Source organism: Telmatherina bonti, assembly GCF_933228915.1.
Source record: "Telmatherina bonti genome assembly, chromosome: 23".
NCBI lineage: Eukaryota > Metazoa > Chordata > Actinopteri > Atheriniformes > Telmatherinidae > Telmatherina > Telmatherina bonti.
In genome coordinates this window covers 32,967,022-32,985,927 of record NC_136632.1, presented here as the reverse complement: position 1 = coordinate 32,985,927, position 18,906 = coordinate 32,967,022, and the positions used below count along the sequence as shown (strand labels likewise).

Below are 18,906 nucleotides of genomic sequence, written 5' to 3'. Positions count from 1 at the left end.
AATCTGATGATCGACAGTATCAAATGACGAGGAGAGATCTAACAAGACAAGTACCGTGCATTTCCCAGAATCTGCAGACATCATAATGTCACTAGACACTTTCAGCAGTGCAGTTTCCGTTGAATGATGTTTGCGGAAACCAGACTGGAAAGTGTCAAAAATGTCATATTTTTGCAAGAAATGTAGCAGCTGCTCGGAGACCACCTTCTCTAAGATTTTAGACATGAATGGAAGTTTTGATATTGGTCTGTAATTCTTAGGATCTGCGGCATCCAGATTTGATTTTTTTAAGAAGTAGTTCAACAATGGCATGTTTGAAAGCACTGGGAAAAAGACCAGTGGTGAGTGACAGATTGATCACTTTAGTAACCCAGGGGCCAATGACATCAAACACTTTTAAAAAGAGTTAAGATGGCAGCACATCAGATGAACTAGAAGACGGCTTCATTTTGGTGACCAGAGCTGAAATTTCAACCTCCGTCACTGGTTTAAAAGAGGACCACTCCTGGAGAACAGGCTCATTAACAACTACTGAGCACTGGAAGACTGTTCTCAATGTCCTGAATTTTGCTAAGAAACAATTTAAGAAAGTCATTGCTATCAGCTTTGCAAAAAACAGGAATAACAGGAGCAGCAGGACAAACAATAGAATTTATGGTGTCAAAAAGCACTTGAGGTTTCTTCTTGTTTGAGATAATCAACTGCCGAAAGTAGTCAGATCTGGCAGTTTTTATCATCATCAGTATCCTGCTACGTTGCCAAATCAGTAACATTTATCCTAAATATTACACGGAGTAACGGCATTCTTATGCAACAGCATATGGTGAAAATACAATAATGCCACCAGAATGTGGGCCTTTTTTTTCATTATATATACAGAGCTACCGACGGAGCAGCTCTTTGGTGGAGTTCGGTGCAGCTGAAATGAGCCAGAACTGGCAACTCCGACAGGGTTGCCAACCCAAAAAGTGGTTCGGTGCATCCCTAATCCTCACTAGGTGTAGCTAATCCTCACTAGGTGTAGCTACTCCTCACCAGGTGGCCAGCCATGGCCAGGTGTGGCCAGCCATGGCCAGGTGAAGCTACCCATGGCCAGGTGTGGCTACCCATGGCCAGGTGTGGCTACCTATGGCCAGGTGTGGCTACCTATGGCCAGGTGTGGCTACCAATGGCCAGGTGTGGCTACCTATGGCCAGGTGAGGCTACCCATGGCCAGGCGTGGCTAGCCATGGCCAGGCGTGGCTAGCCATGGCCAGGCGAGGCTAGCCATGGCCAGGCGAGGCTAGCCATGGCCAGGCGAGGCTAGCCATGGCCAGGCGAGGCTAGCCATGGCCAGGCGAGGCTAGCCATGGCCAGGCGAGGCTAGCCATGGCCAGGTGAGGCTAGCCATGGTCAGGTATGTATGTTTCAGTGTAAAGTGAGTATGAATCTAATCCATTACTACCTTGTGGTTTAGCTGGCGTTGGCGATCGCTGACCTCGCTCTTCAGATGGCGTCCTGGAAAGGATGTGTTCACACACTCATAGAGAAGTAAGAATTCCCAACATCATCTGCCATATCTTGGATATCCATGATGACTCACCTGTTGACTCTGCCATTGTCCCCTCAGGTACAACAATGACATCAGCTCCATGCCGTTCCTGATCGAGATCCTGACTGTTCTACCTGAGGAAGTCCACAGCCGGTCTTTACGAATCGGAGCCAATCGCAGGACGGAGATCATTGAGGACCTGGCATTTTACTCCAGTACCGTTGTCACGCTGCTGGTGAGACCGACTTCTCTCTGTCTTGGTTCTGGTCCAGATGCTGTCTGGGTTCCAGTACAGGCTAGATTCTGGGACAGCTTGTGAGTGATGAAGTTCTGAACCTCCACACAAACAAACAGTCTAATGGCGGTTCTGGTTCGGCAGACGTCGTGTGTAGAGAAGACGGGGAGCAACGAGAAGATGCTGATGAAGGTGTTCCGCTGTCTGGGAAGCTGGTTCAACCTGGGAGTTCTGGACAGCAACTTCATGGCTAGCAATCAGCTGCTAATGGTTCTGTTCCAAGTTCTGGTGAGATCTTCACGTTGGCCAGTGGAGGACGGGGGGTTATGGAGGACGCTGTGGTTTAATCCTCATGATGTTTTCTACAGCAGAGGGACGAAACGTCCACCAACCTCCACGAGGCGGCGTCGGACTGCGTCTGTTCAGCTCTGTACGCCATTGAGAACGTGGACACCAACATGGCGCTGGCTCTGCAGCTCTTCCAGGGTGTCCTGACTCTGGAGACTGCCTATCACATGGCCGTGGCCCGAGAAGACTTAGACAAGTGAGGGTTCTGGTTCTGAATGTGGTGTTGGTGTGTACTGAGCAACGCTGATGTCTGATGTTGGGTTTTTAAGAGTTCTCAACTACTGTCGGATCTTCACCGAACTCTGCGAGACCTTCCTAGAGACCACGGTCCGGAGTCCCGGTCAGGGGATGGGGGACCTGAGGACGCTGGAACTGCTGCTGATCTGTGCAGGACATCCACAGTACGAGGTACCAGATCCACACCACAGTAGCAGGTATCCTTCCAACGTTCCAGCTGTGGTAACCTCTGGACTTCAGAGGTTCTGGCCGGCAGTTCTGGAAATGGATCATCACTACCGAGGAAGTTGGGACACCACTGCTTTGAGTTCTAGTACTGATCCATTTTGTCCTGTCGACCTGATGACTGTGGTCTCTGTGGTCCAGGTTGTGGAAATCTCCTTTAACTTCTGGTACCGGCTTGGAGAACATCTGTATAAGATCAATGATGTGGGCCTTCACACCGTCTTCAGACCGTACATCCAGAGACTCCTTCATTGTTTGGCCCGACACTGCCAGCTTGATCCGGACCATGTAAGAATCCTGACCCGGTCTACACAGAACCAGTTCAGACTGAAGTCTGGTTTTAGATGGTCGTGTTGTTGGAGGCCTGCAGAGTCAATGTGGTGTAGTTAATGATCCGGTTCTGACCCGACAGGAAGGGATCCCAGAAGACACAGATGACTTTGGGGAGTTCCGGATGAGAGTTTCAGACCTGGTGAAAGACGTGATTTTTCTGGTTGGATCTGTGGAGTGCTTCTCTCAGGTATCAGGTTCTATGGTTCTGTCCATCACATTGAGACTGGACCCGTTTTAAAAGTGGTTCTGTTCTGTTCCCAGCTGTATTCTACGTTAAAAGATGGGAACCCTCCATGGGAGGTGACAGAGGCCGTGCTCTTCATCATGGCTTCCATTGCAAAAAGTGTTGACCCGTGAGTATGTGATCCGGTTCCGATCCAATGCTCTGTGATGATGACGTCGTCATTCTCCATGTTGGTCTGTTCGTAGTGAAAACAACCCGACGCTGTCGGAGGTTTTGCAGCAGGTGGTTCTCCTTCCAGAATCCGTCCACATGGCGGTCCGGTACACCAGCATCGAGCTGGTTGGAGAGATGAGTGAGGTTGTGGACAGAAACCCCAGATTCCTAGGTACGTTGCCATGGTGATGACCTGCTGCTGCCCCGCCTCCAGTTCAAACGGATGTTCTGAACTTCCCTTGTAGACCCGGTTCTGAACTACCTGATGAAAGGTCTCCGAGAGAAACCGCTGGCCTCCGCTGCTGCCAAGGCGATCCACAACATCTGCTCCGTGTGCCGGGACCACATGGCCCAGCACTTCCAGGGTCTGCTGGACATCGCCCGGTCTCTGGACTCCTTTGCTCTGTCCACTGAGGCCGCCGTGGGTCTGCTGAAAGGTACCGCTTCACCGTTCCCCCGATCGCCCCGTCCCCCCGATCGGGGTGGCCCCGTCCCCCCCCATCCGCATCGCCCAGTCCCCCCAATCCGCATCGCCCCGTCCCCCCCATCCGCATCGCCCAGTCCCCTGTGGTGGAAAATACTCTGGTCTTGAGAAGTTGTAATACATCTAAGAGTCAACTGTCTTCTTACAATGAACATTTTATTATAAACTAATACAAGCACACGCTGGAGCTTGGAGAGAGAACCCTCTCTCCAGATGCTGAAGTAACACCCGATTATAAACCATGCTTAACTCCTCCTAGTTGCTGGGCAGACCACAGAAAACAATCATTCTCTCCTCCGAAGCTAAACTGAGCTCACTAAGCATCAATCACTCACTATATTACTTTATTACCTTTAACCTTTAGACAACTGGTCAGCAGGCAGTTGACAAAAACAGATGCCCTGCAGGAAACTCTTCCTGTCTCAGACTTTGTCTGCACATTCCAGACAAGGATCATATGACTTAAAGAAAGCTTTGTGCATAGACACAACACAGAGCAGGATCACAGCAAATCAATGCATATATGTCTAATACTTAATACAAACCAAACTCATAATAATTTCTCCAACACTCTCCCTCCTCTTGGTCCTACAGGACCAACAATAAGAAGAGAAATTATCAGAACGCAAAAATACATACAGAAGACAACATTCTCAAAACATCAGGAGCCTCATGCCTGTCGGGTTTTAAAAGAATCTTTCAGAAATTACAATAGTGAGGAGCCACTTTTCTAACAATAAATGTAAGAAAAGTGGAAACAAATCATTCCTCTTCGGGGGTGACAGAGGTGTAGTGAAGACACTGTCGGCGTTCTGGCGGGACTTGGCATGTCACAGTTGCAGTGGAGCGCTTCTTTCACCTCTCACTGATCTTGCTTGAGAGCGAAGGCTGGTCTTCAGGCGTGAGAGTAGACTATCTCACTTACCCACGCAACCACAGGGATTATTCTGCCCTTTGTTGGGTGGTGCGTTATTCTTCTGTAATTTCAGACTGAAGAGCTTCAGGAGGTTCAAGCAATCTGTAGTGCCAAGCAGCTCACTCTGCGACCTTTACCGCTGTCTGGGTCGTCAGGAAAACCTGAAATGGCCTAAACCATCGATGTTGGTTCCAGCGCTGATGTTTAAAGCTTCTCATCAGGACAAAATCTCCAGGCTGAAGTGAATAGAGCTGCGTAGATGCTGATCCATGAAGGCTAGCTTTCACCTGTGTGCAAATGCCTGAAAAGGGTTCTTATGAGGTTAGGACAATATGTTAAAACATTACTTTCACACAGAGCTGTGTCTGAACAGGCAGTCTTGGAAGGAACCATGCCCACTTGGGTGAGGGTCCTGCAAAAAGAATTACAAAAAGGCCCGTGTTTCCATGTTACGCATGCGCATGTACATCAGAACCAGAAAAAGTACTTTTGGTCCAAGGAAGACCTGAAAAGAGAGCCAGAAGGAAATTTCCCCGTCTGCAACCTGTGGGAGGAAAACATTCAGGAAAATGGCATCCAGAAAGTCATTCATAAGAGAGCGCCAAAACATGGACTTGTTTTCAGCTAAAGAGTAAGCTCAAGTAACGAGAACTGAGACGGGAGAGCTGCAGCCTCCACCGTGTCACAGTCAGAGCAAACAGCATCAAAAGGAAAATCAAGTCAGGGTCAACTAGAGGTCGGTCAGGGGCCAGGCCTGGGGGGTGCAGAGGATAGTCAGTTTCAGCTAAACAGTCAAAGAGTAAATCATGAACAATACAAAGCAACAGTTAGGGCCACTCAGTTATCTGGTATGTAATCATTCAAAGTAACCAAATTCATTTAATTACTTATTGCAAAGTTCCTATCAGATAGTCTCATCTTAACCAACAACCAGAAAAAAATCCTCTAGTACTGCATAGCAGGACATGTGTCAAACTGGACTCCCAGCAGTCTGACCAACACTTATCCATGCTGGAATTTCCTTTCTGATTTACTGCTCGTGTTGTTTATGTCATGTCTGCTAAATGACAGAAGCAGAACCACACTGAAGAATCTCTGCATATATTAAATAAAGCTCATTCAGAACTGTTGATTTAATCAGTAATGTAGTCTAGTTTAGTCTCATGGTTTACTCTGATTTGTCTCTCCCAGACTCCAACAGACCCATTCAGGAGCAACACACACATGCAACAGCCAGCATCCTCATTAATGCATAACACACACAAAACTGAGATCATGATAAGACTGGCTTTCTATTCCAAATATATTGTAAACATAAGCATAAGCATAAAGCAACAAGATGTAAACCCATCTTTAACAGCTGGACTTTAGGTACTGAACAGCAAGAGACCTTCAGGTCATAATAAAGCTGTTTGTTTTCTATCTACATTTGAACTAAAGCAGCATTTAGAAACAAACTTCTAATACTGATGGTAAAGCTGTTTTCATCTACAACAACACGACGCACACATGTACGTGCACACACTCACAGCAGCACTTCTTCCTTAATGATTTTAATGCAAACGTGTGTAACAGGAAAGGCCAAGGCTAACGGTTTAGCATAGTTAGCTTAACTTTGGAAGTATCAATACTGTTACAAATAATCTGCCTCATATTCATGTTATTTTGAGGACATACAGGGCTTAAATGACTTGTTTGTTTACCTATTAAGCGTGTTAACTAAGAGACTGGTCTGTTTACTGGCAGCCATTGCAAGAGTTGGTTCTACTCTTTAAACAAAAGTCATCTGATGTGTATTTTAACCGCTGAGCATGTCTGCTTTAATTCAAAATAATGAGTTCTGATTAGGGATAAAACACCAGCTGTCAGCAAATAAAACACGGAGATTGTTGTACTTGTGTTGCATTCACTGAAGTCGGGAAATTACAAAGCTACCTTCTTATTTAATGTCATATAGCGGCTTATTTTTTCTCTTTTGACATCTATTCTGTCTCAAACATTAAAAACTTAGTATTCATCACTTTTTAAAAAAAATCTATTTATTTTCCTATAAAGCATAGCGTGCCAGAAGTTAACTTGTCTGTATGAACTGTTCAGCTTCCCTGCAGCAGAGCAGAGATGTCTGTGACATTGTTCAGTTGCAGAAGTCTGCAGGAGTGCAAAATTTTATACATGCTCATAAATGTAGTATAAAGCTAAGCAGAAACAGTGAGTAAATGTTTGGTTGTAGGGCCTCATTCCTTGGCCTGGTCTTGTGGATAATCATTCAGCTCGTATCACTCGATCTGCTCAGGAGTCAGACGCACCACAGCCACCATGCTCCCCTCCAATCAGCATACAATCAGAAATTCATGCCAGGAAGTGCCCGACACATGTTCATCAAAGCTTCCTGGTAGATAAATCAGATTCATATGTGTAATTAATTAAGAGTAACATGTAAAGGATCAGAGAGTGGGCAAAAGTTCCAGGAAGCAGATCCAGGTTTTCCACAGAGAACTGAGTGAACCCAACAGTCTTTCTGACAGAATCAGGGTGCAGCTTATTCCAGAAAACATCATCTGACTCTGTAGTCGGGGTGGGATTTGTGCTGCCTGCCGGCCACATCCGTTAGTCTTTTACTTCCAGAAAATCCCACAACTGAAACACAGTCTGAGGACAAGGAGGATCCATCACCTCCAGAGGTCAAAGGTGAAAATCCAGCTCAAATGTCCACCATAGGAGCCATATCCACTCTGTTCACAGTCTCAACCAGCAGGGCTCTGCCAGACCCTCTGGTTCTGGGATCTCCGGGCCCCATCAGCAGCGGCTGGGTCCATGCAGCCACATCTGCATATCAGGTTCTGCTCCAGGACTTAGAGCTGACACAGAAGGGAGGTGGAATGATGCTGTAGGTTGTAGGGACCGTTTCTGCTCCAGTCTCCTGACTGACCACATGTGTGACACCCAGAACTCTGCGGTGACCCGGATCAAGAACTCACTCTCCCCCAGCCCCTCCTCTGAATCCCCTCAGGCAGGATAGACAATTTTAGGTCCCTGTGGACCAAGCTGCATGCTGACAAGGGTTTAGAAGGGAACGCTGCAATGTGTCCAACACCATACAGCAGACGAGCTTTTGAGACTGAACCATTTGGTCATGTGGTGTATTTTCTTCTCCAGTAAGGGGAAAATAAAGATCATAGCCTCATAATTATAATAGTTTTCTTCTGAATCCTGAGGCAAACATATTATGTGGACCATGTTCTGTGCTGTGAACATCATGTAACTTGAATATTACATTGTAATTGTGTGTGTGAGAGACTATATTGTCAATGGATTCATAACTCAATTCTCTCCTGGGAAAGCTGAACATGATCTTGCTAAGAAGATACACTTGTTCTGAGAACTTCTCTTCTCGCCGTTAGCTCACATTTTGCTAAAGTGAATTTATTGCAAGAGAAATTTACTCTAGCAAAGTTACGTTGGTTCACCATTCCTATTTTAAGGTCAAGAATTTTCTTTTTTTCCTAACATTATGCTTATTTTCAGCATCCTTCAGCTGCATTATTTATTTCCAGTTTATCTAGATTTATTTAGACATGCTAGGCATAAATTAATAATAGCAGTAGTAAAGGAATAAAAATCACCTTATGAATGTCTGAAAGGGAACAGACAGAAACCTAAGCTTATTGCCTACACAATGTACAGTAATTTAACAGAATAAGTTCCTAATACTATAAATCACATCTCTCACATTTCTGATGTTTTCTTTCTCATTATGTTGTTGCTCTTTAAAATGTTCTCAGGTGATAATAAAGAATGCTTTTCCTTAGGAAAAGGTTCCACATTCATACAGGGAGTGGCTTTTATGCTCTTATAAAAGCTTTAGGAAGAAAAGCACAAGCAGCTATTTTACACAGGATTTATGTTTGTTTCTGCCTAACATGCTATGACATCATCCCCTTCAGTGAGCAGAAGGCCTTTAATGAACACACTCTTTTCCTCACTTCCCTCTCTCATACATTTTTTTTTTGTTGTTGTTTTTTTTCTTACTGCAGTAAATTAGATTTTACACAAACAATTCACTTCAACAGTTGGATGAATGCATGTGAATGGGTCGTGCCCCCACGTTTGTCTACCCCCACACAAGCTTCTAGGCTCTCCTGCGAGAGTCCGGTGTGGCTTCACAAGACGTGGTTTTAATTCTCCACACAATCAATCCAATCAAGTTTAACACAGGAAATTTTACACAACCACCCCAGTTTCCCCTCACATGAAGACAGAGATTTCAACTTCTTAATGGTGCTGTACATCAACCTCCTACTGCAAAGGAACTAGTTCTGTTTGCAGCGGATGTACTCAGAGGGTCAATCCCACACCTTTGTAGAATTATCAGGCAAAATTCTCAATGTCTCCAGAAACCAGCCCACACAGTTTCTTCTCTGTTCCTCCTCACTCAAGATGGCTTTCCTCTCAGTTTTCTAACTCAAGGTTGGCCTGGTCTTGCTTCTCGAGCTCACAGGACTTACTGACTAATTTACTGGTCTCGGTCTTGTAACTCACAAGATTTACTGGTCTGGTCTTGCTACGTCTAGCTCACAGCACTTACGACTTGGTCTTGTTACTCACGATTTTTAACTTAAACTTTAACCTAAACTTAACTTAAACTCACAGGATTTTATTTATGACGTCAACCTGATCTCGTCTTAAGTTATTCTCTTATCCCTTGAGTTATTCTTTCGATGAGGAGGTGAGGAGGAGAATCCCTGTCACAATGAGAATAATGAAGACAATTGACCACAAAACAGAAAAATATTGTGATTATTAATTAAGATATTGATTATTAATTTGTGATAAATTTCTAGTAATGTTTGACTCCAGTTTGAGTCTGAAAATTAATGTAAATTTAGGATAACACTTCTCACCATTGTCTTTTCACACTGGTTCAGAAGGAGTCCTGGCGTAGTCGACCACGGGTGGGAGAAAGACGTCCTGTCCTCTGAAATTCTCTAATTGAGGTTCTTAGGATGAATCTGTGGATTCAGGTGGCCAACCCGTCTATCCCCAACCTGGGCGGACTGACGCAGGATCCCGAGACGAGCCCCCAAAAACTGTGGTGGAAAATACTCTGGTCTTGAGAAGTTGTAATACATCTAAGAGTCAACTGTCTTCTTACAATGAACATTTTATTATAAACTAATACAAGCACACGCTGGAGCTTGGAGAGAGAACTCTCTCTGCAGATGCTGAAGTAACACCCGATTATAAACCATGCTTAACTCCTCCTAGTTGCTGGGCAGACCACAGAAAACAATCATTCTCTCCTCCGAAGCTAAACTGAGCTCACTAAGCATCAATCACTCACTATATTACTTTATTACCTTTAACCTTTAACAACTGGTCAGCAGGCAGTTGACAAAAACAGATGTCCTGCAGGAAACTCTTCCTGTCTCAGACTTTGTCTGCACATTCCAGACAAGGATCATATAACTTAAAGAAAGCTTTGTGCATTGACACAAAACACAGCAGGATCACAGCAAATCAATGCATATATGTCTAATACTTAATTCAAACCAAACTCATAATAATTTCTCCAACACCCCCCAATCCACATCGCCCCGTCCCCCCCCATCCGCATCACCCAGTCCCCCCCATCCGCATCACCCAGTCCCCCCCATCCGCATCACCCAGTCCCCCCAATCCGCATCGCCCCGTCCCCCCCCATCCGCATCACCCAGTCCCCCCCATCCGCATCGCCCAGTCCCCCCCATCCGCATCACCCAGTCCCCCCAATCCACATCGCCCCGTCCCCCCCATCCGCATCGCCCAGTCCCCCCCATCCGCATCGCCCCGTCCCCCCCCAATCCGCATCGCCCCGTCCCCCCCCCATCCGCATCACCCAGTCCCCCCCATCCGCATCGCCCCGTCCCCCCCCATCCGCATCGCCCCGTCCCCCCAATCCGCATCGCCCCGTCCCCCCAATCCGCATCGCCCCGTCCCCCCCCATCCGCATCACCCAGTCCCCCCAATCCGCATCGCCCCGTCCCCCCCCCATCCGCATCACCCAGTCCCCCCAATCCGCATCGCCCCGTCCCCCCCCCATCCGCATCACCCAGTCCCCCCAATCCGCATCGCCCCGTCCCCCCCCCATCCGCATCACCCAGTCCCCCCAATCCGCATCGCCCCGTCCCCCCCCATCCGCATCGCCCCGTCCCCCCAATCCGCATCGCCCCGTCCCCCCCCAATCCGCATCGCCCCGTCCCCCCCATCCGCATCGCCCCGTCCCCCCCCATCCGCATCGCCCAGTCCCCCCCATCCGCATCGCCCCGTCCCCCCAATCCACATCGCCCCGTCCCCCCCCATCCGCATCGCCCCGTCCCCCCAATCCGCATCGCCCCGTCCCCCCAATCCGCATCGCCCCGTCCCCCCCCCATCCGCATCACCCAGTCCCCCCCATCCGCATCGCCCCGTCCCCCCCCATCCGCATCGCCCCGTCCCCCCAATCCGCATCGCCCCGTCCCCCCCCATCCGCATCGCCCAGTCCCCCCCAATCCGCATCGCCCCGTCCCCCCCCATCCGCATCACCCAGTCCCCCCAATCCGCATCGCCCCGTCCCCCCCCCATCCGCATCACCCAGTCCCCCCAATCCGCATCGCCCCGTCCCCCCCCCATCCGCATCACCCAGTCCCCCCAATCCGCATCGCCCCGTCCCCCCCCCATCCGCATCACCCAGTCCCCCCAATCCGCATCGCCCCGTCCCCCCCCATCCGCATCGCCCCGTCCCCCCAATCCGCATCGCCCCGTCCCCCCCCAATCCGCATCGCCCCGTCCCCCCCATCCGCATCGCCCCGTCCCCCCCCATCCGCATCGCCCAGTCCCCCCCATCCGCATCGCCCCGTCCCCCCAATCCACATCGCCCCGTCCCCCCCCATCCGCATCGCCCCGTCCCCCCAATCCGCATCGCCCCGTCCCCCCAATCCGCATCGCCCCGTCCCCCCCCCATCCGCATCACCCAGTCCCCCCCATCCGCATCGCCCCGTCCCCCCCCATCCGCATCGCCCCGTCCCCCCAATCCGCATCGCCCCGTCCCCCCCCATCCGCATCGCCCCGTCCCCCCCCATCCGCATCGCCCCGTCCCCCCCCATCCGCATCGCCCCGTCCCCCCAATCCGCATCGCCCCGTCCCCCCCCATCCGGGTGGCCCCGTCCCCCCGATCCGGACTTTGGGCCCATTGAGCGGATGAATCATTGAAGCTGTGTTTACCTGTCCAGGTACAGCTCTGGTTCTGGCCCGGCTTCCTCTGGAGAAGATCGCCGAGTGTCTCAGCGACCTGTGTGCCGTCCAGGTCCTGGCTCTGAGGAAGGTGTGTGTTGGTGTGTGTGTTGGTAATGTGTAGTGGTGTGTGTAGTGGTTATGTGTACTGGTGTGTGTGTACTGGTGTGTGTGTGTTGGTGTGTGTGTTGGTGTGTGTGTCGGTGTGTGTGTTAATGTGTGTGTTGGTGTGTGCTTTGGTGTGTATGGTGTGTACTGGTGTGTGCTTTGGTGTGTGGATTCGTGTGTGTGTTGGTGTGTGTACTGGTGTGTGTGTGTGTGTGTTGGTGTGTGTGTGTACTGGTGTGTGTTGGTGTGTGTACTGGTGTGCATTTGTGTGTGTGTTGGTGTGTGTACTAGTGTGTGTTGGTGTGTGTACTGGTGTGTGTGTGTGTGTGTTACTGTGTACTGGTGTGTGTTGGTGTGTGCTGGTCTGTACTGGTGTGTGTTGGTGTGTGTACTGGTGTGTGTGTGTGTTGGTGTGTACTGGTGTGTGCTGGTGTGTGTACTCGTATATGTGTTGGTGTGTGTGCTGATGTGTGTGATGGTGTGTGTTGGTGGGTGTTTGTGTGTGTACTGGTGTGTGTGATGGTGTGTGTGTGTGTGTGTGTTGGTGTGATCTGGTGTGTGTGATGGTGTGTGTGTTGGTGTGATCTGGTGTGTGTGTTGGTGTGTGTGTGTGTGTGTGTGTGTGTGTGTGTGTGTTGGTGTGTGTGATGGTGTGTGTGTGTGTTGGTGTGATCTGGTGTGTGTGATGGTGTGTACTGGTGTGTGTGATGGTGTGTGTGTGTGTGTGTGTGTTGGTGTGATCTGGTGTGTGTGATGGTGTGTACTGGTGTGTGTGATGTGTGTGATGGTGTGTGTGTGTGTTGGTGTGATCTGGTGTGTGTGATGGTGTGTACTGGTGTGTGTGATGGTGTGTGTGTGTGTTGGTGTGATCTGGTGTGTGTGATGGTGTGTGTGATGGTGTGTACTGGTGTGTGTGATGGTGTGTACTGGTGTGTGTGATAGTGTGATCTGGTGTGTGTGATGGTGTGTACTGGTGTGTGTGATGTGTGTACTGGTGTGTGTGATGGTGTGTACTGGTGTGTGTGATGGTGTGTACTGGTGTGTGTGATGTGTGTACTGGTGTGTGTGATGGTGTGTACTGGTGTGTGTGATGGTGTGTGTGTGTGTTGGTGTGATCTGGTGTGTGTGTTGGTGTGATCTGGTGTGTGTGATGGTGTGTACTGGTGTGTGTGATGGTGTGTGTGTGTGTTGGTGTGATCTGGTGTGTGTGATGGTGTGTACTGGTGTGTGTGTACTGGTGTGTGTGATGGTGTGTACTGGTGTGTGTGATAGTGTGATCTGGTGTGTGTGATGGTGTGTACTGGTGTGTGTGATGTGTGTACTGGTGTGTGTGATGGTGTGTACTGGTGTGTGTGATGTGTGTACTGGTGTGTGTGATGGTGTGTACTGGTGTGTGTGATGTGTGTACTGGTGTGTGTGATGGTGTGTACTGGTGTGTGTGATGGTGTGTACTGGTGTGTGTGATGGTGTGTACTGGTGTGTGTGATGGTGTGATCTGGTGTGTGTGATGGTGTGATCTGGTGTGTGTGATGGTGTGTACTGGTGTGTGTGATGGTGTGTACTGGTGTGTGTGATAGTGTGTACTGGTGTGTGTGATGATGTGTACTGGTGTGTGTGATGTGTGTACTGGTGTGTGTGATGGTGTGTACTGGTGTGTGTGATAGTGTGTACTGGTGTGTGTGATGGTGTGTACTGGTGTGTGTGATGGTGTGTACTGGTGTGTGTGATGTGTGTACTGGTGTGTGTGATGGTGTGTATATACTGGTGTGTGTGATGGTGTGTATATACTGGTGTGTGTGATAGTGTAATCTGGTGTGTGTGATGGTGTGTACTGGTGTGTGTACTGGTGTGTGTGATGGTGTGATCTGGTGTGTGTGTTGGTGTGATCTGGTGTGTGTGATGGTGTGTACTGGTGTGTGTGATGGTGTGTACTGGTGTGTGTGATGGTGTGATCTGGTGTGTGTGATGGTGTGATCTGGTGTGTGTGATGGTGTGTGTGTGTGTTGGTGTGATCTGGTGTGTGTGTTGGTGTGTGTGATGGTGTGTATATACTGGTGTGTGTGATGGTGTGTATATACTGGTGTGTGTGATAGTGTAATCTGGTGTGTGTGATGGTGTGTACTGGTGTGTGTACTGGTGTGTGTGATGGTGTGATCTGGTGTGTGTGTTGGTGTGATCTGGTGTGTGTGATGGTGTGTACTGGTGTGTGTGATGGTGTGTACTGGTGTGTGTGATGGTGTGATCTGGTGTGTGTGATGGTGTGATCTGGTGTGTGTGATGGTGTGTACTGGTGTGTGTGATAGTGTGTACTGGTGTGTGTGTACTGGTGTGTGTGTGTTGGTGTGTGTGTGATGGTGTGTGTTGGTGGGTGTGATGGTGTGTGTGTGTGTGATCTGGTGTGTGTGTGTGTGATCTGGTGTGTGTGTTGGTGTGTGTGATGGTGTGTACTGGTGTGTGTGATGGTGTGTGTGTGTGTGATCTGGTGTGTGTGTGTGTGATCTGGTGTGTGTGATGGTGTGTACTGGTGTGTGTGATGGTGTGTACTGGTGTGTGTGATGTGTGTACTGGTGTGTGTGATGGTGTGTATATACTGGTGTGTGTGATGGTGTGTATATACTGGTGTGTGTGATAGTGTAATCTGGTGTGTGTGATGGTGTGTACTGGTGTGTGTACTGGTGTGTGTGATGGTGTGATCTGGTGTGTGTGTTGGTGTGATCTGGTGTGTGTGATGGTGTGTACTGGTGTGTGTGATGGTGTGTACTGGTGTGTGTGATGGTGTGATCTGGTGTGTGTGATGGTGTGATCTGGTGTGTGTGATGGTGTGTGTGTGTGTTGGTGTGATCTGGTGTGTGTGTTGGTGTGTGTGATGGTGTGTATATACTGGTGTGTGTGATGGTGTGTATATACTGGTGTGTGTGATAGTGTAATCTGGTGTGTGTGATGGTGTGTACTGGTGTGTGTACTGGTGTGTGTGATGGTGTGATCTGGTGTGTGTGTTGGTGTGATCTGGTGTGTGTGATGGTGTGTACTGGTGTGTGTGATGGTGTGTACTGGTGTGTGTGATGGTGTGTACTGGTGTGTGTGATGGTGTGATCTGGTGTGTGTGATGGTGTGTACTGGTGTGTGTGATAGTGTGTACTGGTGTGTGTGTACTGGTGTGTGTGTGTTGGTGTGTGTGTGATGGTGTGTGTTGGTGGGTGTGATGGTGTGTGTGTGTGTGATCTGGTGTGTGTGTGTGTGATCTGGTGTGTGTGTTGGTGTGTGTGATGGTGTGTACTGGTGTGTGTGATGGTGTGTGTGTGTGTGATCTGGTGTGTGTGTGTGTGATCTGGTGTGTGTGTTGGTGTGTGTACTGGTGTGTGTGTGTTGGTGTGTGTGTGATGGTGTGTACTGGTGTGTGTGATGGTGTGTGTGTGTGTGATCTGGTGTGTGTGTTGGTGTGTGTGATGGTGTGTGTGATGGTGTGTACTGGTGTGTGTGATGGTGTGTACTGGTGTGTGTGATGGTGTGATCTGGTGTGTGTGTTGGTGTGATCTGGTGTGTGTGATGGTGTGTACTGGTGTGTGTGATAGTGTGTACTGGTGTGTGTGTACTGGTGTGTGTGTGTTGGTGTGTGTGTGATGGTGTGTGTTGGTGGGTGTTTGTGTGTACTGGTGTGTGTGATGGTGTGTGTGTGTGTGTGTGTGATCTGGTGTGTGTGTTGGTGTGTGTGATGGTGTGTGTGTGTGTGATCTGGTGTGTGTGATGGTGTGTACTGGTGTGTGTGATGGTGTGTACTGGTGTGTGTGATGGTGTGTGTGTGTGTGTGATCTGGTGTGTGTGTGTGTGTGTTGGTGTGTGTGATGGTGTGTGTGTGATGGTGTCTGATGGTGTGTACTGGTGTGTGTGATGGTGTGTGTGTGTGTGATGGTGTGTGTACTGGTGTGTGTGATGGTGTGTGTGTGTGTGTTGGTGTGATCTGGTGTGTGTGATGGTGTGATCTGGTGTGTGTGATGGTGTGTGTGTGTGTTGGTGTGATCTGGTGTGTGTGTTGGTGTGTGTGATGGTGTGTACTGATGTGTGTGATGGTGTGTGTGATGGTGTGTGTGTGTGTTGGTGTGATCTGGTGTGTGTGTTGGTGTGTGTGATGGTGTGATCTGATGTGTGTGATGGTGTGTGTGATGGTGTGTGTGTGTGTTGGTGTGATCTGGTGTGTGTTGGTGTGTGTGATGGTGTGTACTGGTGTGTGTGTTGGTGTGATCTGGTGTGTGTGATGGTGTGTACTGGTGTGTGTGATAGTGTGTACTGGTGTGTGTGATGGTGTGTATATACTGGTGTGTGTGATGGTGTGTATATACTGGTGTGTGTGATAGTGTGATCTGGTGTGTGTGATGGTGTGTACTGGTGTGTGTACTGGTGTGTGTGATGGTGTGATCTGGTGTGTGTGATGGTGTGTACTGGTGTGTGTGATAGTGTGTACTGGTGTGTGTGATGGTGTGTGTGTACTGGTGTGTGTGATGGTGTGTGTGTACTGGTGTGTGTGTTGGTGTGTGTGTGTTGGTGTGTGTGTGATGGTGTGTGTTGGTGGGTGTTTGTGTGTACTGGTGTGTGTGATGGTGTGTGTGTGTGTGTGTGAACTGGTGTGTGTGATGGTGTGTGTGTGTGTGTGATCTGGTGTGTGTGATTGTGTGTGTGATCTGGTGTGTGTGATGTGTGTACTGGTGTGTGTGATGTGTGTACTGGTGTGTGTGATGGTGTGTACTGGTGTGTGTGATGGTGTGTGTGTGTGTGTGATCTGGTGTGTTGGTGTGTGTGATGGTGTGATCTGGTGTGTGTGATGGTGTGATCTGGTGTGTGTGATGGTGTGTACTGGTGTGTGTGATGGTGTGATCTGGTGTGTGTGATGGTGTGATCTGGTGTGTGTGATGGTGTGTACTGGTGTGTGTGATGGTGTGTGTGTGTGTGATGGTGTGTACTGGTGTGTGTGTGTGTTGGTGTGATCTGGTGTGTGTGTTGGTGTGTACTGATGTGTGTGATGGTGTGTGTGATGGTGTGTGTGTGTGTTGGTGTGATCTGGTGTGTGTGTTGGTGTGTGTGATGGTGTGTACTGATGTGTGTGATGGTGTGTACTGGTGTGTGTGTTGGTGTGATCTGGTGTGTGTGTTGGTGTGTGTGATGGTGTGTACTGGTGTGTGTGTTGGTGTGATCTGGTGTGTGTGATGGTGTGTACTGGTGTGTGTGTTGGTGTGATCTGGTGTGTGTGATGGTGTGTACTGGTGTGTGTGTTGGTGTGATCTGGTGTGTGTGATGGTGTGTACTGGTGTGTGTGTTGGTGTGTGTGTGTGTGTGTGTGTTGGTGTGATCTGGTGTGTGTGTTGGTGTGACCTGGTGTGTGTGATGGTGTGTGTTGCTGGGTGTTTGTGTGTGTACTGGTGTGTGTGTGTGTGTTGGTGTGATCTGGTGTGTGTGTGTGTTGGTGTGTGTGTGTGTGTGATGGTGTGTACTGGTGTGTGTGATGTGTGTACTGGTGTGTGTGATGTGTGTACTGGTGTGTGTGATGGTGTGATCTGGTGTGTGTGATGGTGTGATCTGGTGTGTGTGTGATGGTGTGTACTGGTGTGTGTGATGTGTGTACTGGTGTGTGTGATGGTGTGTACTGGTGTGTGTGATGGTGTGTACTGGTGTGTGTGATGATGTGTGTACTGGTGTGTGTGATGGTGTGTACTGGTGTGTGTGATGTGTGTACTGGTGTGTGTGATGGTGTGTACTGGTGTGTGTGATGGTGTGTACTGGTGTGTGTGATAGTGTGATCTGGTGTGTGTGATGGTGTGTATATACTGGTGTGTGTGATGGTGTGTATATACTGGTGTGTGTGATAGTGTAATCTGGTGTGTGTGATGGTGTGTACTGGTGTGTGTACTGGTGTGTGTGATGGTGTGATCTGGTGTGTGTGTTGGTGTGATCTGGTGTGTGTGATGGTGTGTACTGGTGTGTGTGATGGTGTGTACTGGTGTGTGTGATGGTGTGATCTGGTGTGTGTGATGGTGTGATCTGGTGTGTGTGATGGTGTGTACTGGTGTGTGTGATAGTGTGTACTGGTGTGTGTGTACTGGTGTGTGTGTGTTGGTGTGTGTGTGATGGTGTGTGTTGGTGGGTGTGATGGTGTGTGTGTGTGTGATCTGGTGTGTGTGTGTGTGATCTGGTGTGTGTGTTGGTGTGTGTGATGGTGTGTACTGGTGTGTGTGATGGTGTGTGTGTGTGTGATCTGGTGTGTGTGTGTGTGATCTGGTGTGTGTGTTGGTGTGTGTACTGGTGTGTGTGTGTTGGTGTGTGTGTGATGGTGTGTACTGGTGTGTGTGATGGTGTGTGTGTGTGTGATCTGGTGTGTGTGTTGGTGTGTGTGATGGTGTGTGTGATGGTGTGTACTGGTGTGTGTGATGGTGTGTACTGGTGTGTGTGATGGTGTGATCTGGTGTGTGTGTTGGTGTGATCTGGTGTGTGTGATGGTGTGTACTGGTGTGTGTGATAGTGTGTACTGGTGTGTGTGTACTGGTGTGTGTGTGTTGGTGTGTGTGTGATGGTGTGTGTTGGTGGGTGTTTGTGTGTACTGGTGTGTGTGATGGTGTGTGTGTGTGTGTGTGTGATCTGGTGTGTGTGTTGGTGTGTGTGATGGTGTGTGTGTGTGTGATCTGGTGTGTGTGATGGTGTGTACTGGTGTGTGTGATGGTGTGTACTGGTGTGTGTGATGGTGTGTGTGTGTGTGTGATCTGGTGTGTGTGTGTGTGTGTTGGTGTGTGTGATGGTGTGTGTGTGATGGTGTCTGATGGTGTGTACTGGTGTGTGTGATGGTGTGTGTGTGTGTGAT

At 49.1% G+C, this 18,906-nt stretch overlaps 1 protein-coding gene across 1 annotated transcript in view; it reads left to right on the top strand.

The window, feature by feature from the left end:
* tnpo3 (transportin 3) overlaps window positions 1-18,906 on the top strand; it is a 129,251-nt gene that overhangs the window by 19,173 nt on the left and 91,172 nt on the right. Inside the window, exons 3-13 of the mRNA XM_079262948.1 lie at window positions 1,457-1,530; window positions 1,610-1,766; window positions 1,911-2,054; window positions 2,135-2,310; window positions 2,384-2,522; window positions 2,718-2,864; window positions 2,989-3,096; window positions 3,171-3,262; window positions 3,339-3,478; window positions 3,552-3,743; window positions 11,954-12,045. Of these exons, the coding sequence (XP_079119074.1) occupies window positions 1,457-1,530; window positions 1,610-1,766; window positions 1,911-2,054; window positions 2,135-2,310; window positions 2,384-2,522; window positions 2,718-2,864; window positions 2,989-3,096; window positions 3,171-3,262; window positions 3,339-3,478; window positions 3,552-3,743; window positions 11,954-12,045 (1,461 nt within the window). The remainder of the gene's footprint in view (window positions 1-1,456; window positions 1,531-1,609; window positions 1,767-1,910; window positions 2,055-2,134; window positions 2,311-2,383; window positions 2,523-2,717; window positions 2,865-2,988; window positions 3,097-3,170; window positions 3,263-3,338; window positions 3,479-3,551; window positions 3,744-11,953; window positions 12,046-18,906) is intronic.